Below are 22,718 nucleotides of genomic sequence, written 5' to 3' on the forward strand. Positions count from 1 at the left end.
TACACAGCAACATCTATCTGCTGCATTGTCAGCAGTGTTGCATGAGGGGAAAGGTACAGAAGAGGTTAGAGCTGTAGGTGGTTTATTTAAATACAATTTGAATAATCACATTTGTATAATAAAATATACTGAGCATCAAAAGAAACATCACATATTTCAGCATCAAAAGAAACGTATCACTTATATTTGGATAAAATTCACTAGATGTGATCGAAAAATGACAAGCTCTGTTTTAAAGCAGGTACAGTGACTTTTTTTTGTGCTGATTAACAATTGATATCACGAAGATGCTGCAAAATGACCTGTCGATCTTGGGCAGGTGTTGTGGCTCTTGCTCTCCCAGTTTGTGGCCCTCCCCTCAGATCCCCTGTTCATCGACTCATCCCGCTCCATCATCACTCACAACTGGTTCTCAACCCATCTCTCCACCCTCATCTACAGAGCAGGTCTCCTTCCTCGGCTCTACACCCCTCATTCATTCTGGATAGACGCAGCCACCCCTGCTGTGAGCAGCGCTATTAAGATCTTTCACAGTTTAGAATTATCATTAAAACAGACCACCCTGTCATTACTGAATTGAGAGAAGCGCACAGCTTTGCTCCTACCAGACCCTGAATTGGACTTCGGTCAAGTAATTAGGGACCTGGTGTGAAAAAGCAACTCCTCGTGACTGGCACCGACCTGCACCTTCGTCAAAGCAGATTCACACACACACACACAGCTTGAGCAAGGTGAGGCTGGCCACACGGAACAGAAAAAGCCTCCTGTGTGTTTCAATGTGTGCTGCTGGTGCTGGGGCACTGCCTTGTGGGTACTTAATGAAGTGTGTTAACTTGTGTGTCTAGTAATTACTGTTCTGATGGGATCTGATACAGAGAACCAGAAACTCGCCTCCAGGTAGCCAAGCATTAAAACAGACCTATTAGTCTGAAAAGATATTAGTACATGTTAGCTGTAAACAGAGAGGCCAAGCTTGGGTGATCTCAGAGAGAGAGAGGCTTTTTCCAAAGGGTGAGTGTATGTCAATGCAGAAGGTGCTAGAGGGTGTGTGTGTGTCAATGCAGAAGGTGCTAGAGAGTGTATGTATGTCAATGCAGAAGGTGCAAGAGGGTGTGTTTGTCATGAGATTTTAAAATCAGATCTAACAAAAAAAACATGAATAAAAGTCAATTAAGCTTTCTGAATAATTTATTTCGAAGCTAATCCATTTCAAACGTGCAAATGCGTGGAGCAAAAAACCAAGCAAAGGCCATATTTATCCACCGAAAGAAAGGATACACGGATTACTAGTTTTGTAACATAGCTGTTGTTTTTTTATAGAGCATATTTTATACCAAGATTAAAAATAAATACAGTTCGAAATAAATATAGAAAATAATAAATACACACACAGATATATACATGCATTTATTTTTAACTTTGGCATAAACTATCCTCCAGATTTTCCTTTAAAAATAATATGTTTAAAGACTGTTTCATGGCTTTTTTTCCTACCCCATCTCTGCTGGCACATATCCATATAATTTTATATAAATTGAACTTGCAAGAAACAATTAAGGTGCTATACAAATGTATTGTGGTTTGTTCTTCTTTCCTGCTGTGTACTGTACGTGCTTTGCGATACTTTTGTATAAAAAACCCTGTACGAATAATGCAATAAATAATAATAGCAGGGTGGGTTGTTCAGTTAGTCTGACTCCTTACCAGTTACGTGCTTCAGCAGTAAAATGCATACATTTGTGGCGTGCGGGCAACCAAAACACTGCACCTCGGTTTATACGAGATTAGACAGCTAATTTACTGTATTAACTCTAGTTTGTGGTTAAATTAGAAAAGAAATGAATACCAATTTGAAACCGCACTGTCAGTGCAAACCCAGTTTGCTCAACTTGTGCAACACATTGCATCACACCTCGCTCGCAGCCCGTCCGCCGCTGCTGTGCCCAGCGCCAGGCAGTGATGCCGCAGCGTGACAATTCAGTTTACAGTCTAGCCAATCACAAGCCGCCAACTGCCTTTTAGAAACATCCTTATTTGATTACATTAACGAAACTTCCTGGACGGAAAACTTACACATACGCACTGTTGCGTTTAGGGTTTATAAAATTATATAACCGTGAGCGAGTCTTTGAACGTTGCTGTTGTTATTAAAATATATCTAAAGCTGTTGACTCCGTTGTGCAGGAGACCCAGGCGTGTTGGAATCCGTTGGTTATTTTGTTATGCACCTTTTGGGTGGAAGAAAAAACGTAAACACAACGACGAGGGCGAAGTGAACTTTTCTCTACAAGAATTATAAAAAAAAAAAGAAAAAAGATCATGGAGCTTCCATCAAACCCCGCAGAGCCAGAAAACGAGGCTTTGACGGTGACGATCAAAACCCCCAATCAAGCGATCGAGGACCAGACCGTGCGGGGAGTGCTGCTGACTTGGACCGTGAAGGAGCTGAAGACGCATTTAACGCGGATCTACCCCAGCCACCCGGTAAGTGTACACAGAGCAAGGCCTGCCGTAAACACAGCCCAGCTGTTTCGATAACTAAGGACAACGTTTGATCCAGGCTCTCCTGGGTAAATATTTTAACATTTTTGGTTTTAAATGTAAATGTCTGTATTATATAATGACATGCATTCAGTCTTATATTGCAAACATGTTCTGAAGTATGTGCAGTTAACTCTCGATCATGTATAAATCGAAACCCATAACGTTTACAGTCACTGTAATAAGCCAGCATTAATATTTCGTATATCTGATTTGGTATTTCATGTTTTCCCCGCGTCTGCCTGCACAGAGTGTCAGCTAAGTTTTGTTATTATTTATGTCTCAGCAGGGGCCCTTATCCACGGCGATTTATAGTTGTTGCAAAATATCACATTACAGACAAGAACACTTATAAAGAACAGTAAAGAAAGTTCCACAACTACGGTCCCGGCAACAGAACGTATTTAATAAAGTGGAAGAAAGCGATGCTTGCGTCATAGGGTTTCGTTTGAAATGTCAGTATGCGTGAAATTATCAACAAACCTCATTTCTTGTTTGGACGCTGGACTGTAAAGGTATTTGCACGGTGTTTAACCCCGTAAGGTTTACAATAGTCAGTACAAGACAGGCTTTATATGTTAAAACAGGCATTGTAGGAAACGCCATACCCAAATGCCTGAGGGAGTTGGGTTATATCCTGTTACCCTTGAGGATGTGTGATGCATTCGCGTTAATCTGATGATCTCTTTGTACACCTGTGTTGTTTCTCTGCTAGCCTGAAAAAGACCAAAGGCTGATCTATTCAGGGAAACTCCTGCCAGACCATCTGCAAATGAAGGACGTCTTTCGTATGGTAAGCTGGGAGCTTTTCTGTAAAGAACAATTCATTTTGTAGCCATAAGTAATATTAACAATGTACTGCTTTATCTGAAACTGGCATTCATTGCGAAGATTCCAGCTAGATGCATTTGCCTAAGAAATGAATCGTATCAGGGGACCAAACACTGCACATTGTGGAACAGAGAGCTGGAATGATATCTGACCCTTTTTTTAATGTCAATGTTTTCACAGTCTGACACGCAGCCTACTCTCCACTTGGTGTGCAGCTTTAAGCCCCCCTTGGATTTGCATCAGCCCGCACAAGCCAAGGTATTGAAATGTGCACCTGTTCATACACACATTGCTGTGTGCAAAACAAAAACCAGTATTTGATGGACTTTCTAAATGTTTTATAAAGTTGATATAACTCTTACATAGCTTTAAGATTTGACATTGAATCTCCTAAACCATATTCTTTTTTAACTGTAAAATTGAACATGACAAATAAGGTGTGTCCAATTTACTGATTCTGTAAAGTAACACTGTTGAAAACCAAGAGGTTGTTTCATTTTTGGAAAGTGAATTAAACCTTCTTTGTTTTACTGAAGTAAAATGCAAACTCTTTTTCGTATGCGTTCGTATGGATAGAAAGTGCATTGTTCTTTCTGACAGCTGATGTGTTGCTCCCACACTGCAAAACCTGTTCAGCAAGCTGCATTCCCCAGGCTGTGTGCAAGGACACCAGTATCATGAACTTCTTGTTTTATAAACAGTTGGCTAGAATCATAAAAAAAAAAAACTCACAAAGGGCACAGCAGACGTGCCCTTGGAGGTTGGGTGATGAAACAGGGTTCTGTTTGTTTAGTCTGCAGGGTGCTGCAGTTCCTGTTTGTTTTCGAGATACGCAGCAGAAGTTTCCATCCACGGAATTTGCATCATGTTGTTTATAAAGGGATGCATCTGAAAGCAATAATATTCAAATATAGAACTGGCTGGTTTCAGGTCATGATTTTGTACGCACAGTAGTATGATTGAAGAGTGGCAAGTGGTGTAGCATGACCGTCTTGAGCTCAAGAAATAACAAAACAAACAAAACAAGCTTTCAGTGTTTTTGATATCATTTAATACCATTTTTTAAAATGTATTTATTTTTTATGCGCTCAAACTTTGCTTAAATCACAAGGGACCCCAAACCACCCAGTACGATATCAGACTACTTGCGCAGGTCTGCCTTTTTTCAAAGGGTGTTAGTTAAACAGAAAGATATTCAGTTCCACAATGAAGTGACTCAAGTCCTCAGTGTTTCACTGATAGCAGTGACCCCTCTTGACGAGCCGGTTGTTGCATTTTGTTCAGCTTACAGAAAGGAATCCGGGTGTGGACTCTGCCCCTCGCACTCCCAGCCAGGCTGTAGGAGCTGCGTCCCCTCCAGCTGCAGGAGACGGATTGAGACACAGAGGAAACCTGCAGAATGGAGCTGCTGCCTGGACACCCCCAGCGCTGTGAGGAGCCCAGTACTGATACTGTATATGATGCTACTGTTACAGAGGGAATGAATACCTAGTGCTTCATTTTGCGTAGCCGCTTCCCTTTAGTCAATGTTTTCAGTCACGATTCGTTATTAAAATATAATGTTTATATTATGAACCGTTTCGTTTGATTTAGGTTCTTTTATATTGCCAGCTTTCCAATGCTAATATTTTCAGCCAGTATAGAGGTTTGGGAATAGTAAACTGTAATTGGGTTTTATGAGAATAGGATCTTTGTGATTTTATACTGCGGAGGGCTCAACAAAACAGACAGCAGTGCCCACTCTGCCATGCAATATTTTCAGGTGGGCAAGAGTTCCTCTATTCTAGAGTGTTGGTGTTGGGTTCTAGAGTGCAGGGTTCAGAATTCTGGAGTGTTTCTGAGCTGTCGCAGACTCTAACATGGATTCTGTTTCCTGTCAGGCACACAGGAGGAGATCAGCAGTCACATCCTGGCTTTGCAGCGTATTCCATGTACAACCCACAGCAGCTTCTCTGGCTCCAGCAGATATATGCACGGCAGTACTACATGCATTAGTAAGTAGACCTCCCGTTTAACAGAATGCACAGTGCAGTACTAGGATCGAGAGCAAACACGCAATACTGCTGGGCTATATATGGCTATAGAGCTTGTCTTTCTGGGCAGCCCTGTTTCTGTACAATATAAAGCAATGACTATGGGATCCAGGTTATCAGTGTGCTTGTTTGTGTTGAATTGCAGCCAGGCTGCTCTTGCAGCTGCCACCGCCTCCCCTCCAGCCCCCAGCCCCCAGTCTCTGCCCGTGGTGCCCCCCGGTGCCCCCGCCCTGGCTGACCAGGCCCCCGTCAACCAGAACATCGCGCAGCCCGCGCCCGTCAACCCAGGAGCCAATCAGAACCTGCGCATGAACGCCCAGGGCGGGCCGGTGATGGAGGAGGAGGAGGAGCTGAATCGGGACTGGCTGGACTGGCTCTACACTGCCTCTCGCTTCTCCGTCTTCCTCAGCATCCTGTACTTCTACTCCTCCGTGAGCCGCTTCGTGATGGTCATGAGCGCCCTGATGGTCCTGTACTTGTAAGTACAGTCCAGTCCACTTCAGATTTCTATAGCACCTTTCAACACAAGGATCCCAAAGCGATTCTCTCACACACGCACGCACGCACAAAATGAACAATTAAGCCAGGAATTAAAAACAGTGTAGTACAAAATTTAATAAAACAGAAATAAAAAGTAGATTTAAAAATGTGTTTTTTAATTGTAAAATTAGAAAAAAAGCTAAGATAAAAAGTCTGAAAAAATAGAACAATTAAACAGTCTAATAAGAAAAAAAAAACATGAATAAAATTGGAATAAAATAAGCAGCTTCAAATGACTTGACAGGCTTGCACATTGCTGTGCTTTTACTATGGGACACTTTTCTAAAGGTGAGAGCTGCTCAGGACTTGCTGCTCAGTTCTAGTGTGTCTGCGTATCAGTCCTCTTCTGTGCACAACTGCGTATTGACATCACAGCTAAAGGGAGCTAAAGCTGTCTCGTCAAGGGTTTGCATTGCATATTGATGGGGAAACAAATGCTTGTTGCATGAATGCTCACACAGGAGGCTTAATTTAAAAGTGCAGTTTTAGGATTATATAGACAGGGGAATCATACAGGTCAGATCTTAAAATAACTTGTTTGGAGAACCTTTTTTTTTTATTTTTTGGGCTGGAGTATTGTGCATTCTTTTTTGCAGTTCATTTCTACTAAGTGTTTCCAGTCATGTTGAACAGAGCAGCTCACACCTGTTTTGAAACACGAGCGAGGAACTCGTGGTGCTGCAGAGAGCAGAATGTGAGCTGCCTGTAGAGCAAGCAGAAAGAACTGAAAACACAGCCACCAGGAGGCACTCTGATTTCCTCATTAGAAACTCTTCCCTGTAAAACTCAATCAAAACCGACATTGTGATGTTTGTTGCAACAGACTTTTAAAGCCTGCAGTTGAAGCTCACTTTTACTTCTTGGCTGTTAGAGGGAACTTGACGATGAACATTCCTCTATAAAGATGTTTTCTAAAGGGTGCTGTTGTTCTGACACTTTGCAGCTTTTGGTGTTTCTCACTGCTGGCTTCTCGAGGTAGTTTCTAAAAGGATAAGTTTTTAAAATCTTAACCGTTTAGATCAATAACAATTAATTCGAGAGATACTGTACTTTTATCCCCTTTATTCTCCAAGCATTGCAGATGACACACTTTCCTATTACAAAGGTCGCTCGAGCCACTCCTCCAGCACGTAGGTCACAAACGCACACTTCTGAAACACTGGCTGGTTAAAATTGTGTAAGTTAAACAGCAGGGTTACCAGGATGTAGCAGGGAGGCCGTGCCTAAGGAAGCCAGGGGCTGTGTTATGAGCACAGCTGCTTTAGATCCAAGAATGCATGTTCGGGGAAGGAAATAAGAAACCGATTTTCATAGCATTTCATTTCATAGATTCCTAACCCCTGCCAGTGTTCGTAACCCTTTCCTGCTTCTTGTAGTGATTTATAATGGTGTGAGAAAGATCAGCTTTGCTCTCATAGAAAAACAAACCATCTCCAGGAGTCTTAAAGACTTGCAGACTGAAGAGGGTTAAACAGGTAAAAACCAACACATGTGCGCTTCCCTGGCCTGGGCTGTGTCGGGTCTGTGTGTTTGGTCAGTGCTTTGGGCAAAATGTAATTTCCCTGTGTGCTGTTAACGTTGCAGGATTTTTTGTTGACAAGGTAGAAACTGAAATAGTGGTGGCAGCAAGAGAATGAAGCTGTGAAAACCCTTTATTGATGATGGTAAAATTACACCAGGGATGGAAAGAAGACAGCCGTTTGGTCCACACCTGGTTTTGCTAGGAGTTTAATGTGACACACCTGAACTTGTTACCTGCGCACTTCTGATTCTAGTTGTTTTTTGGTGTTTTGCAGGTACACTGCCGGTTGGTTTCCGTTCAGACAGAGACCCGCACGACCGGTTCCCAACAATCCGGTCCCAGCGCGGGCAGCTGAAGACATCCAAAACCAGGAAAACCAAAACCGCAACGACGCTCCGGTAAGAGCTGCTGCATTTACTGAGTGACTATACCTCTCACAGGTCTGTCGCCCTGCAATACCACTTCTGTTCTGTATGAAAACATGCGTTTATAGTCTTGATGATCCATGTGGAAAGATAACAGGTTCAGTTTTGCTCCATCTCAAACACACACACACACACACACACACTGCATGCTGAACCGCAGTACAGAGATTCAGGTAACTGTGGGAGAGTTTAAGGTGCTGCTGTGTTCACACTGCTCTTAACAGTAAAAGTTCTTCAGTCGCTTATCAGTGTATGAATGTTCCCACCTGCCATTTTCCATCCTGACCCCGCAGTGTTTTTTTGTTTTTGTGCTCAGGAGGACGTGTCTGGGGAGGAGCAAGGGCAGGCGGAGGCACCGCTCCCCGTGAGACGCTCGGTGGTCATCACAGCCTGGATCTTCTTCAAGACCTTCTTTTCCTCTCTCGTACCCGAAGGACCTCAAGCGATCGCAAACTAACGAGGAGAGCAGTGGGCTGATGTAAACTGCATTCCACAGGCATGTCGATATGTATTCCGCTGGCGTCTCCACCAGTCGGCAGCACGGCACAGTAAGTGGCAGGGGTTCCAATGTAGCTGGCTATCGCTCACCCTCCACACCATTTTTATACCTGATCTCAATGTGTGATGAGGCAGTCTGGACTCTGGGGATGCTAGATACTTTATACATTAGATACTATTGAATGCCATCGTCAGTTCACAGTACAGTCCATTCTACTCTTATTCATGCAAACAACAGCCCTGTCAGACCTTCATTCAGACCTTTATTGTATATTGTATAGCTGTATATACTGTAAATATATGCACACTGGGAAATAAATACTGGTGTACAGTATCACCACAGCACTTTATGATGAAATGTAAAATCTCTGTGCCATATTTATACCCCTGTAAAAGCACCACAGAATTCTTTTTTTCTATTTTATTTTTTGTGTGTGTGCTACTTTGCAGTCTGAGGTCAGTACACCACTTCAGTATCGTAAACAAGCTTCAAAAATCTTTTACTGATCAACCTTATTGACAGTAAAAAGTACAATTACACAGACAGCTCTCCCACTTTCACTATCTTTTATAAAAAAAAAAAAAAAAAAAAAGAATTAATGAACGACCCTTTGAGTCCAGTCCGTTGCTTGTGCTGTGCAATGTACTGTCAACAGGGCCAAATCGTGAATGAACCAGACGTGTGAGATACGGTGGGAGCGCTGTGTGTAACTCTTCAGTATAGCGCAGAAACGCTTGGGCGCTTGCTGCAGTACCAGCTGCAGTGTCTTCTAGTTTAATCGGTCCTTAGAAACCAATGGTCCCCAGTACCAGTGTTGTAGGGGTCTTTATCATTTCAAACGAGGACAAGTGTGTTACTAGAGCTGCAATTCTACACTGTTACCTGGAGAGTTGTAAAGATAACCGGTACTGCAATTCTGTTCCAGCAACTTTCAACGTTGTAAATAAGACTAGAATCTTGATATTTTGCTGTGCTCTCTATACATTCTCTTACTATTAGCTGTATATGTAGGAGAATTATAGTAAGGATTAGTTTAACTGTACATTTTGTATAAATTCTTTCTTTGAAAAAGAGGCTGGATCTGTTAGTTGTATTATATTCTGTATAATCATGGCAAGGCTCCCTTTGTCCGAACTGAAGGTGTGTATCTGTGTATCTATATCTGGAGAGATTTGGATGAAAGGGGCTCTGGTCTATCTCTATATAGTATATACACAAGCAGTGCAATCCCAGCTCCTGGTAATTGTTGCTCGTCAGTCAGCTGGTACCAGCGAGTCAGCTGTTGTTTGTCGCCTATATGCAGCTCTTCGTTATGAGCGATCTTGATATAAAAATTCACTATGTTTGTGGAAAGCTTTATTAATTAATAAAGATGCATTTTGCGTCAATCCCGTGTCCTGTTTTTGTTTTTTTCAATGTGGGCTTTATTCATGAAGAATAAGCACACCTCCTACCTATACTCCAATACGCTTGCAGCACAGTAATGCTGAAATTAAGAAACTATTTTGAAATTTAAAAAGCTTTTGATCCTATTCAGTCACTGTGTGCACAATTGTACCATGTTAAGTTTCCTCTCTGTTTATCTATTTTCAGATCTGATTTTTTCAAAGTCATGGCTGGGCAATGTTTTGCACTCCATAGAGTTCACACACACAGTTTTAAAATTTCTAAAAATGTGTTTTAAAAATGTGTGACTGAAGGGGATATATAAAGCTTTGTCTTGTGAACTGTGTGTTTCCTTATTTCCAGTTTACAATCATCTTATGCAAGCAAATTCCCTTGATGTCGCATCATCTTCCTGAGGGACCTCAGCCAATACTCACGCAATCGTTACATCACTCAGCAGAGTTCAAACACAAGTGCTGGCAGTGCTCCAGTTTACTTTCCCTGAGAAAGATGCCTAGTCAAACAGTGAAACACCAGGCTGCAAAGACCCTCACGATGAAGACACTTCATTAAAAAGGCAGCACAACTATACTGTTATTCCTTTTAGAATAACCGGTATACTGTAGGAACAATTCAATAATTGATCATTTAATGTTTATCTGGGTTGTTTAATTGACATGTTACAAAGATCAAGGATTTACTATGAACAAACACACACGCTAGACGCAAGGAATGGTTAATCAATAGTTGTATTTTTTTTTTTTTTAAGCACACAAATATTAAACAGAAATCAGAAAAGTCAGAAATTAATCTAAGCACCAAACCCAAGTCAAAAACTCTCAATGCATTCATGCTGGCTAGCAGGCAATTGAAATATGATACCGCCTGTCTCCTCACACACAAAGCAGCCACTGCAGAAGCTCAAGCAAGCTGTGACTTAGCTAGTAACTTTCTCTCTCTCTCTCTCTCTCTCTCTCACGCACGCACGCACGCACGCACGCACGCACACACACACACACACACACACACACCTGAGGTGATGCAGACAATCTTAGAATATATCACATTAAGCTTATTAATGGTATACAGATTAAGGATACGACAAGTTTACTTTTAAAGAAATTCTTCATACAACAATATGAGGTAGATTACTTATAGTTACTTCAAGTTTCACTAAACGTTATTTCACATGCAAAGTGTGCAAACTAAGTAATTAACAGTTCAATTATATGTGAATGTGTTACAATTAATTAATTTAGTTCCATGAAAGGAAAATGCAACTGGAATTATACTCAACGGTTACTTGAAGCTTAGACTTTTGGTCCGCTGGCTTGGAAACTCAATCTGTTGAAGTGTCCAGTACAAAAACTCTCAGCAACAAAGTCTTCAACCCCACGTTGGATCAAAAATCAACAAACCTTTCAATTCTCGATTAAAATCAACAACAGCTGCAACAAAGTCTTCAGTCCTCGGTATAGGATCCAAAACAGCGCCCGTCCGCTCTGTCCTCTTCGCTGAATCTTGGTAGCTACGCAGGTAGCTGGGCACAGTTTCCTTGGGATACTGTGGTTTTAGGGGTACAGCAGACCCAGACTGGTCTGTCTGATAGCCGTTGCTGTACGTTTTATGGCAGTCCTCCAGCCGGACCTCGTTGCTTGTAGCAGTTGACTCGCGTGCCACTTGCTTCCTCTTGTTCGGTCCGTTTCCAGGTAGAGTCTCGGAATTGCAGCTTTGCTTAGCAGAGTGATAGCACCTTGTTTAGCATTCAATATGGAGCACAAAATGTTCAGTTCTGCTTAGATATGTGTAGTCCTTTCCACTCTGCTGAGTAGGTACTTTCATGAAGTAATTTGTGTATCTTGCCTTATTAAACTCTCAGTTTTTTGTGTTTTTAATTTTCTTTTCCACCAGGACACTGCTAGTTTATGTCTTCCTTGCATATCAAAACGTGTGAATTATCTATACATATAATTAAACTGTCCGCTCAGCCTAATCCAGTCCAGGCACTGGTCACCTGATCAGTAGATCTGCACGGAAGAGGCCCTCTTCTCAAGACACACAGCTTCATTAATGAATCCAGCTACATTTCTAATACATGTTCATGTATTAATATCTTATTCAGGGAATATGTCCCACAATACTATAGCAAAAGCATGGACAAGAATGGCAGAGAAATACAGTAATACATTGTAAATGCAAAATATAATATTGAAGGAGTATGCTGTAGAGTGGTGATGGTGTGTAAGCGCTCAGAGCTTTGCCACAAGTATTTTAAACCTATGAATGTGTTTGAACTTTAGCATACTTAAAAAGCAGCTTCGAGACAGTATGTTTTTAAGTTCATTCTCTCACCCAGTCTGCAGTAACTTGCTGTGTGTTTCCTGTTCCGGCATTTCCTTTGTTTCAGTCAGTGCGGAAGGCCGGCCTGGCTGCTGTGTTCCTGCTTCGCCAGTTTAGTGACTCCGGGGTCACTGTGGATCATTCTCCTTCTCAACTTGGAAGCTTCTTCCTTCATTAGAAATCTCTGCGTTCCATTCACTGTTTTAAATATGATGAATCAAACTGAGCAAAGTGTGTTTTACCCTAGTGACAGTAAGCTTGCTGAAATCAGTAAGCTTGCACTCTCTCTACTTGCAGCTCTCCTGACTCGCACAGTTTCACATTTGAGTGTTACCTTTAGAAGCCCAAGGTTAAAAAAATAAAAATAGGTTTGCAGATATTTTCCTATGAAACATGATACAGAAAAACAAGTGTCCGTACTCTTGTATAACTTGTGGTTTGCAAATCATCACAGTGATGAAGGCACAAGTTTTACCTGAAAACCTTTTGTTTCCTTCTAGACAAGTTCATAATTGTTTTTTTTAACCTATTAGACCTCCAGCTGGATCCAAGTAAATTCAACATTATACTGCAGCTGTGAAACTAGGATTGCATTTTAAATCCTTATACGAAATTGCAAGACTGTGATTACTGTGTGCAATTGTTTAGTGATGCATAAAATGACAAAGAAACTAGTCATCCACCCTTATCACTGCTTTTGTTTTTGTTATCCATTTATTTTTAAAAAGACTAGCGGCACTACAATTCAAAATATAACCCCATACAGTTAGCTCGGCTAGTTTTGTCCTGTGCTTTCCAGAGCAGTGGATTTGCAAGGGTTAAACTTCAGCATTAGGAAATGTGAACTTTGCACAACAGCCACAGGAGGTGAGTCATGTCCTGTTTTTCTCCAGAGGAAGGGTATCGATGTATAGCCCCTTACAGTTACTGTTAAAGTCAGACTTCTAAGAACACTAGGGTTCACCAGTCTGGTTGAGGGCTGGTAAGAGAATAGTGTTTAACACAGAGGCATGATGTTCCCCACACTGGTGCTGATGGTGCTGCTGTGCCTTGCTGCCAGGTCCTTGGCTTGTGACACTGGCGCATCACCTTTTAAATCCACAGGGATCGCTTGCAGAGTCACCAAACCAGCTGCCTTGGTTTGTAAGTATGCTTGTGTTGCTCCAGTTACCGTATGTCTTTTGCATTGCTCTTCATGTTATTATTGTAAAAAAATATTAATAATAATATTGCTGAATTATTTTAATTGATAAAGCTGCCCAGACACCAAACAACAATGTACGCATTTGTTATTCTTTTATTTTACAGTAAATCAGAAAACTACCCAAGTCATCCAGGCTGCATTCAAGCATGCAAAATATCCCAGCATGAAAGGGGAGAGGTCCGTACTGTTCATTGGGAAGGTTTTGTATGGGTTAAACAAGTAAGTCTGTGGAATTGATGATTATTTTTGAAAGATTATCAGTCCTTTTTATGCTGTTTTGAAATTTCAGAAGATTCCATGCAAGTATGTATGTTTTCTCTCCCAATGCTGAATCGAATGTGTAAGCAAACAGACCAAACTTCCTAAAAAAAAAAAGCTGACTCAAGAGAAAAAGAGTTGAAACTGCAAAAATAATTCCGAAGCCATGGAGAATGAAACATGCCATCGTGTCTCTTGTGAAAATGATCTCAATGCTGCATATTACCATATTACAATATTAATGCAATGTATAGGACATTAAATGCATTTTCAAATGCAAATTGCATTAGCAAGCACGAATGCACAGTGAACTTATCACAGTCTGGTCTAATCACAATGTTTTAAATTGTCGACAGTTTAGAAATCCACAACCTGTCAATAGGTAAGAGTGAGGTGGAGCTGAGGGAAAACGATGCCATTGGGATTGAAATTCACAACGTCAGCGCTACCTTCAAGGGAACCTTGCAGTACGGCTATGGGTCCTGGCTGTGAGTAGCTATTTCCTCCACATTTAATAGTTAATGCATGTTGTGCACTTAGTTTACAGTGTTACAGAACACCCTGCACAGTTTACATGAAATGCAACACATTACCTTTACTGAGCCCCAGTTGTCGTATAGCAGTATAATATTTTTAAACGTTTTAAAAATGTTATCACTTATCATGGCTCATTTCTCAACATTTACTGGGGATCGTTCGCAAGGAGAAGTGTTAAAATGTGACTTTTTTTTACTGATTGTCCATAAATTTACAGCTGGTTGGCAACCTTGCCCCTCTCTCCCTCCTCCTCCCCTCCCCCTGTCGCAATAAGGCAAAATATTTACTGACTGAAACATTGTATATGTTTAGTAAGACAAGACACACAATACACACTTTCTCAACAAATACTAAGAACTATATAAAGCAATAAATGCATGTTCTAGTTCTTTAAAAAGATGTATGTTTAATATAACAATAATAGCAAAAAAATAACGATAATAATAAGCTCTGAAAGGATATATATATATATATATATATATATATATATATATATATATATATATATATATATATAACACACGGCTGTCATTCCTCTAAAGGGGAAGCTTTCCATCATGATAATCTTCCTTTTCCCTTCCCTGGACCTTGAGACCACTTTCTCGCCTCCTTCTGGTTCCACTTCACTCACGCAAAGCCAAGAAGTCAAGGTTATTTTGCTGCTTTGGTCATCAATGCCTGAGTGGTTGCTGGCAATGCTGAGGCGTGTTCACACCTAGACAGCAGTGCTAGCTTTGCCCATGTAGGAAAGCTTGCTGCTCATTTTGATTCATCAGTATAATGAATTAAAAGAGCAGATAGTACAGTAGTAGGGAGTATGAAACATTCAACTTTTACTGTTTCAGCACTAAGAAACTGTGCAGAAAGTCAGCCTGCTAGAAGTGGAATTATTTCAGCTGTGCAGCTTCACATTCCACAGCTTGGCCAGGGACACAATATAGAACCTGATTTTCCTATGGAAGCCAGCCTGGTTATTATATATATATGAAAAGTATTAACACTCATAACACGGACCCTGGTATACCTGGTATTGACCTCATAGACACACTGTGTAATAGGTTTGGGTTTGATAATCCCTCCTCTCTTCAGTGGTGTGAAACTCTGTAATTGTGCATTAAGATCCTTGTGTGCGTGCACTCGTTGAAAAGGGAAGTTAGTTTCTTATACAAGCTTAGCCTGCTAGACTAGCAGAAGGAGACAGATGGTGCAGTGGGCTAATTCACTAGTATGCTGTTATGTGCTCCTTTGTGTACTGGATTCAAATCCAATGGAGTCCTTCCTTTATTTTCAAAGACTCTGATACTTTCCTATATAGACAATGTTAAAGCAGATTCTTCTGTTAAAGTAATATGGCACAGTGTGTTAATTCAGTGATTATGCTATAGTGCTCACCTTGAGGTACTGGGTTCAAATCTAGTGGAGTCCTCTTTATTTTGAAAGAATTGGTTAAATGACCTTATAATCAGTGTGAAAGACAGCTTTCCTGTGGGAGCTGATGGTGCAGTGGGTTAATCCCATGGCCTTCTCTCCCCCTGAGGAGAGGGATTCAAATCCAGCTTACTGGAGGTAAGTAATGATGTTGGTTGTAAATAATGATGTTGGTTGTGTTTCCACAGATGGAGATGGTGAAGAAGGAAGAAGATGAAGGGTAGGTAGGAGGGAGGATAGAAAGGGGGGGTCTGGCCCCCCCCAGCAGGGAGGAGAGTGGAAGGTGGTGGTGTTGCTGCCTGAGTGAAGAGGAAAGGTGTGAACTGTGTATTTTTCTTTTAAAGACTCTTACTGTGCTTATGAACATAAAAGTCTTTAAAAGAGAAACATACAGTTCACACCTTCCCTCAGGCAGCAACACCACCACCTTCCACTCTCCTCCCTGCTGGGGGGGCCAGACCCCCCCTTTCTATCCTCCCTCCTACCTACCCTTCATCTTCTTCCTCCTTCACCATCTCCATCTGTGGAAACACAACCAACATCATTATTTACAACCAACATCATTACTTACCTCCAGAAGCTAGATTTGAACCCCACTCTTCAGGGAAAGAAGGCCATGGGATTAACCCCCTGCACCACCAGCTCCCACAGGAATTCCTTCCTTCACACTGGCTATAGGTGTCACATGTGTGAGTTGAACTGGATGACGTCAAACCTTACAAGTCTATAAGATAAATTAAACAATATTTTAGGAAGTTAACACCTGTGCCTCATGTGAGACTTGAACCAACTACTCTGAGACTCTGGTACCAATACTCTATCGAGTAAGCCAGCCAGCCAGCTGCTTTGCACGCTTGTAAAATGCCAGCTAGGGCTTGAATTAATTCTTTGCACACCATGTAGGGACAGATTGACTCGATACTATTTTCAATACACAAAGCAAGGCCTGAGCACAACTCTGGTGTTTGCTTATTTATTTATTTATTATGTCAAGCAGAGAGGACCAGTGCTGTGCCTTTGTGTTGTTCCAGTTTCGTGGCATTTCTTTTGGCGTCATGGCAACCAGAGGTCCTGCGTAGCCTGTTAAAAAACAACAGATCTGATAATTAGCAATAAATGCTGTAGTACTGGCGTCCATAGCAGTACCTTAAAATTATTACAGTTTCATGTTTCTCGTGAAGAGTTGTTTTACTATGGGTTAATATTTTTTTAAAAAGGACGTTTCGAAATAACCAAAACAACGAACTAAACCGGATCCTGTCTGTAAGAAGGGCTTCAAAGTAGTTTGAACTGTAGTTCTCTACCGATGCCGCCGCCGCTTGGCGAGGAAGTGGAACTGTCCCGTCAATGTAATTGAATGTACTGTATTTTTGTTTAGTGTTGACATTTTTTTTTTTAAAAGAAAAAAATAAAGTTGAGAAATGTACTGCAAAGTTTTTGAATGATGTGCGATAAAAAGGAGACGGGTGTGTATAACGCTGCCATAACGACAACAGATAGGCAACGCAATGCGTTTCATGTCAACTGCAACGCTTTAATTTAAGCAAAAGAGAGCGACTTGATATTTTGCAGCTTCAGCCCATTATAATGAAAACAGCCCTCGCTGCTTAATAATACTCTTACAGACAGTACATTTAAAACCACGTGTTAATGTGACCAAAAGAGTAAACACAGTACTGTATAGGAATGATGCTGTACATACAGATCTGAATAATACCGTTGTGTTGTGTTGTAACGCGATATTGAAATTCTCTCCACAGCCTCAACCTGGGGCATTCCGTCGACTTTGAAATTGAATCCCAGATCGACCTGCGGGTCAACACAAAGCTGTGTAAGTGTGTACTGTGCCACTAGGGGGCGAGGCAGGCAGGCAGCAACGAGCCGGTGCAGTAGCTAGTGAGAATTAATTTTTTTAAATGTAGAACGTGATAATGTTCAGTAGCTCAATTTCCAACAATGACAATTAAGTATTGTTTCCACTATCCACTGTATACCCCCCCCCCCCCCCAAAAAAAAAACAAAACAGAAGGGCCCCACAAGAGCATTAGAATAAAGCCTAGTATGCCTGACCGGGGCTAGAATTGTGAGGCTGGTTTCACAAAGCAGTTCTAGGTAGCAGTTTGCTAAATCCAATCTCTTCAAAACATATATAACAGCAAAAGTAAATCATGCAGCGTGGCAGAGTGGATTTTAACAGGTGAAACTCTGGCGTTTCCTGATGTCAAGGGTCTTATTTCTTTCACACGTCAGTTTCTCAGTTTCAGTCTCCATCTCCTGTGCAGCATTATTTCTATAGCCGAGGGTTCACTCTGGTTCCAGGGATCTGGGACTGTTAATATTCTGACAAGCCTGCCATTGGCATGTGCCAGGAGGCAGTAGGGTTTTATTGCTGGGGATTTCTGGAGCATAACGAGGCTTCACAATGTCTTCACCAGACTGTCGGAAAGGGAGAGTCGCTGCTGACACTACAGACTGCACCCTGATCTTCCACAGGCTGTTACTACACCTGCAGGGGGACAAGGAGTACGTATGGGTTCACTATCTCACACACGTCGGGTAAAGGCAACCAGCAAAATACATCGGGGGGGGTGGGTATTTATTATTTCAACCTAAATGAAGAAACGCTCTGCACACTGTAACACTTTTTAAATTGAAAATGTCTCACTATGTATAGCATGGGAAGATCAGTGCCATCACAGCCAGCGATGAACAGGTTAAGACCAGGTTTATCACAAGAAGCTGCAAATTGCCCGTGCTTTTGATTTGTTCTTTGTGCAGGCCGGGATGGATTAAAAAGCTCTTCACAGACTTCATCTCCTTCACAGTAAAGCTTGTCATTAAAAGTCAGGTAAGAAACTAATGGAAACTGCATTACCCGAGACACCAGTGCTGAACACTTTCATACCCTGCCAAGCATGGCAGGGGCTTCAGAGTACCTCTCAGAGCGAGCATCACTGTACCCAAAAGAAATGAAAACTGCTATGCTACGTGACTCTTGGCTCTTCCCGTACAGCATGTTGATATAATACATGCAGGCATTAAATATCAAGCAGCAGTGGCCTTACATGCTGGTTTCACAGACCCTGCTTAGCACTAATCCTGCACTATCTAATGTTATCTAAGGTATGGTAGTCCAAGACTAGTGTTGATCGGGGTCTGTTAAAAGGGAACAGGCATACCATCTGCACATGCTATGGTTATCAAACAGCTCCCTCTGCTGTCAAATATGCTGAACTGCCTTTATGGCCCTCATTTACGAAAAATGAAAATAATAATAATAATAATAATAATCAAGTTTTAATTGACATTGCTCTTGCTCTCTTAAAAAAGTAACAGATTGTATTCAGGTTGTTTTTTAATTGAAGTATTTGTATGGTTCCGTAATGTCTGATTTCTTACAGATCTGCAAAGAAATCAACACTGTAGCCAATATAATGGCAGACTTCATACAGGAGCGTGCAGGTAACTCTTTACAAATTCATTCCAAGTGACTGGGTAGAGCTGCCAGCTGGAGATGCTGCCCTTCACTGACAGTGTGTCTGGACAGAATCAACAGGGAGTTTGCTTTGGGATTTTTACAGAACTCTTCCTAAGTGACGGGGACATAGGTATGGATATCTCATTGACAGCATCACCCTCCATGAGAGCGAGCTACATAGAGTCCCACCATAAGGTAAGACCTGCTGCTATTGCACAGGTACACTGTCTATGTGTATACATACAGAGGAGAGGCAGAAGAAACGTAATACACTGAAAACACACTGTTTTAATAAGGGAGTTTGCAGCTACTTCTCTTCTTCGTTAAGTATTTCTAGTGATTGACAAGTTGGATACAGAGCTGTTTATCTGTGTGTTTCCTTAGTAAATGAATACTTAAAACCCTCTGAATTTGCATGATATATTTTGTTGCACGGTTTATTACCCTGTTTCTTTGGTCTTAATCCTCATTTGTTACAGTAACTGCAGTGTGGATGTTTGCTGTGTTCAATAAGGTTCCAGCATACAGTTCATGTGGCTGCCTGTGAGCAAGGTGGATGGGTCACATTACCACAAGGAGTAGTGTGACCCATCCACCCTCCTGAGACAGTTTCAGCAGCAAATCTTTAACAAGCAGCAATACATATTGACGAAGGAAGTTAAGATTAAGTTTGATAACACACACCAGGTTACTGTGATTAAAAGGCCTTTGTTTGTGTAAGGGGCTTGTTTTGCACAGAAAGGTCCCATCTTCATTCCTCAATGAGTCTGTGTTCAGCCCTGCCTTGCTGTCGGAGTCGCGCATGCTGTATTTCTGGATCTCTGATCAGGTTCTGAATCCCATGGTGAAGGCTGCCCACGAGGATCTGCGGTTCATACGCCACATAGCAGGAGACGAGCTAAAGGTATATATTCACAAACACACAATCCCATGTATAACAAAGTGCTAGGGCTATACATGTATATGTTTAACGGGGTAGGGTAGGGTATGTTCAACAGCACATTCAACAGGGTTTAGACAGAGTTCATTGCTTCCTAATAATACAGATTAACATACGCTTTGCAGACTTGAATTCGAGATGGATTCAAGTGGTTAACTAGCTTTTAAACATTGGTTTAATAAGTCTATTCATCTCTCCACTGGGAGCCATGCTGATGTGGAGTCTGCAGATTCTGCCCTGCAGCACTGGAGGGTTAGGAATGCAGCTTTATACAGAATCCATCACAACACTGAACATAATCCTTCACTCTTACCCCTCTGGGTCTTGGTGGCTTCAGGTTATACAAACAGGTTTTTTTTTTTTCTGTTCCTGCAGTAGTTCAAAGATTTGTATTGTTCTTTACAAGTCTCTGTTTACCATTTGCTGCTTCCTTAACAACACAGTCACACATGTGGTCTAAGTTAAGATGTTATTATTCATTTTCTCTCTCTGCTTAATCTTTGACCCTTTCTGTTTTTTTTTAGGAACTGTTTCAAGTTGATCTGTCCGGGACCATGCCGGATATCTTACACCAGGTGACATTTGATAAATGCCAACGTGGCAGCGTTTATTCACGCATTATATGTCAACTCTGAAAATATGAATAACCTGGCACAGTCTGGGTGGACAGCTGACATGTAAAGCGAAGCCACACACGTGTTTGGTATTCAAAGGGCTCTATTTAATGTTGCCACTGCCCTTCCTTTTCTAGATCATTTCTTCTGAAAACCCGCTGGCTAAGGTGTGGAGCCTGGCAGCCCCAGAGTTATCGATGGTGCCGCAGGGCACCACAGTGAAGAGCACAGCCGCTGTGGAACTGAGGACCAACTCCAGTGACACAGAATCGCCTGCTCTTTACATTGAAACGGTGAGCTTCAGAGGCTGGCTTGCCCCGGGGTGATATCTATAGGGCACGCAGCAATTCACAGAGAGTGGCGTTACCCTTGTGATGTGCTGTCTGTCTGTCTGTATTTACCTTTGGAGACAAAGCTATCCATTTGTTTTTGTCTGTGCAGGATGTTGAAGTAGTTGTTCAAGCTTCTTACGCAAATAAGAAATTGTTCTTGGATGCCAACCCTATATCGTAAGTATCTCGAGCTCTCCTGGCGTCCGGTGTTTGAGTCGTGGGCTGTTGCATCCCTCAAGGTGGCATGTATACTGAGCATCAAAACAAACTTATCACTTATATTTGAGCATCAAAAGAAACTTGTCAGTAAAATTCGCTAAATGTGATCCAAAAAACTCTGTTTTAGAGCAGATGCAGTGACTTTTTATTGTGCTGATTAACAATTGACATTTTATTGTCTTAAATTTACGGAGAGAGGGGGATACTGTGAAAGTCACAGGATAATTAGGTGATTAAGTGCATATACTTTAATCACAGTCACTCAAGCGCGTCGTGGTCAAGGATGAATGATCTAGTGATTAAAAACAAACCAAAAACATTTAGTCAATGACCATCTTTTATATACCTTATTTTTTTTAAAAATAAATGTGTCATAATAGTGAGAAGTTTCTTTTGATGCTCAGTATATAAAACACTATTTTTAAAAGACTAAGTAAGTAAGAAATACAACATAACCCCCAGTCCTTGGGAATCTCCACCCACATTCCTATCCCGGATCCCCTCTCTAATCATGCTAATGTGGTTGTGTCTATGCATTTCACAGGATATCTATAAGGAAGGTATCAGACTCCGCTGGGATGGATCTGGTTAGTAGTGTGTCAGTATTTACTGGACTGCACTGTGCATTTCATATTTACAGTATCCTTGCATTTTGTAAATTGCATATAAATTCTGCATTGCAGGATGCAGACTCTGACATGGATTATTTTAAACAAATGGTCCACAGGATTGGCATACCGAAAGTGATCTCATGTAAGTCTACCAGTAATAACTGAACAATGCTATGTTAATAAGGCTCTTATTGCATAGCAGTTTGAACCACCAGGCTTTACTACAAGTCCTCTATGGTTTGTAAACATTAGGTAAGGTGTGCAAGACCTGGAATAGACCCGGACTGCTATGCATTGGGACTCTATTAGAGGTCTGTATTATACCTTCTTTCTCCGTTCTTTCAGATCTGGAACTTGGTTTAACATCGCTGATGGACAGCAACAACCTCAATTTATTTGAAATTATTAATCCTGAGATTATAACACAAAAGGTAAATCATGCAGGCTATTCTGATTGTATAATTACACGATTAGCGCAAATACCTTTTTTTAAAAAAAATCTTTTTTTTTTTTTTACTTTTGCAGGGATATGTTGTCGTTCAGCTGGACTTTGGGTTTCCTCATCATTTGCTTGTGGATTTCCTCAAAAAAAACTTTTAGCCAGAACGCTCCTGTTAACGGAATAATACTTTTCAGTTTGAGATCGAAGAATTCTGAAATGTCGTTGTTTCTGTTATACATTTAGACCAGCATTGTTAAGTGAACGTGCAGTGGGAGAAAACGGTAGTAACCAACACATTAAAGGCGTGTTTTCTTCCTTTGTTTTTGTCAGTTTAGTTTTTTTTTTCTTCATTTATACAGTGAACAGTAAATAAAAAAGCAGCTCTGTTGGGCAGCGGTCTCTGCGGGCAGGGCGTTCAGTAGAAAGAGCGACGCAACGCTCTGGAGCGCTCTGCCTATTGAACGCACCCCTGGTTTGACCTGTTTATTAATAGGGTTTACCATACCCGCTTTATGTACCCATGCTTCACCATGCTTTC

General features: G+C 41.3%; 2 protein-coding genes across 2 annotated transcripts; both read left to right on the forward strand.

Annotated features, from left to right (window-relative positions):
* The first annotated feature begins 2,036 nt into the window (after window positions 1-2,036).
* On the forward strand, window positions 2,037-9,779 carry LOC121296451 (homocysteine-responsive endoplasmic reticulum-resident ubiquitin-like domain member 1 protein). Its single transcript, XM_041222041.1, has 8 exons — window positions 2,037-2,484; window positions 3,257-3,334; window positions 3,553-3,630; window positions 4,657-4,802; window positions 5,253-5,366; window positions 5,551-5,883; window positions 7,742-7,865; window positions 8,209-9,779. Exons 1-8 carry the CDS (start codon window positions 2,320-2,322, stop codon window positions 8,347-8,349), a joined length of 1,179 nt encoding a protein of 392 aa, XP_041077975.1. The 5' UTR covers window positions 2,037-2,319; the 3' UTR covers window positions 8,350-9,779.
* A 3,237-nt stretch (window positions 9,780-13,016) lies between these two features.
* On the forward strand, window positions 13,017-22,498 carry LOC121295986 (cholesteryl ester transfer protein, plasma). Its single transcript, XM_041221097.1, has 16 exons — window positions 13,017-13,260; window positions 13,426-13,540; window positions 13,936-14,067; window positions 17,305-17,375; window positions 17,980-18,067; window positions 18,323-18,392; window positions 18,946-19,006; window positions 19,126-19,217; window positions 19,744-19,926; window positions 20,487-20,537; window positions 20,714-20,869; window positions 21,018-21,085; window positions 21,672-21,714; window positions 21,811-21,880; window positions 22,084-22,169; window positions 22,264-22,498. Exons 1-16 carry the CDS (start codon window positions 13,128-13,130, stop codon window positions 22,336-22,338), a joined length of 1,494 nt encoding a protein of 497 aa, XP_041077031.1. The 5' UTR covers window positions 13,017-13,127; the 3' UTR covers window positions 22,339-22,498.
* Window positions 22,499-22,718: the final 220 nt, after the last annotated feature.

This window comes from Polyodon spathula, chromosome 21, assembly GCF_017654505.1.
Source record: "Polyodon spathula isolate WHYD16114869_AA chromosome 21, ASM1765450v1, whole genome shotgun sequence".
Taxonomy (NCBI): Eukaryota; Metazoa; Chordata; class Actinopteri; order Acipenseriformes; family Polyodontidae; genus Polyodon; species Polyodon spathula.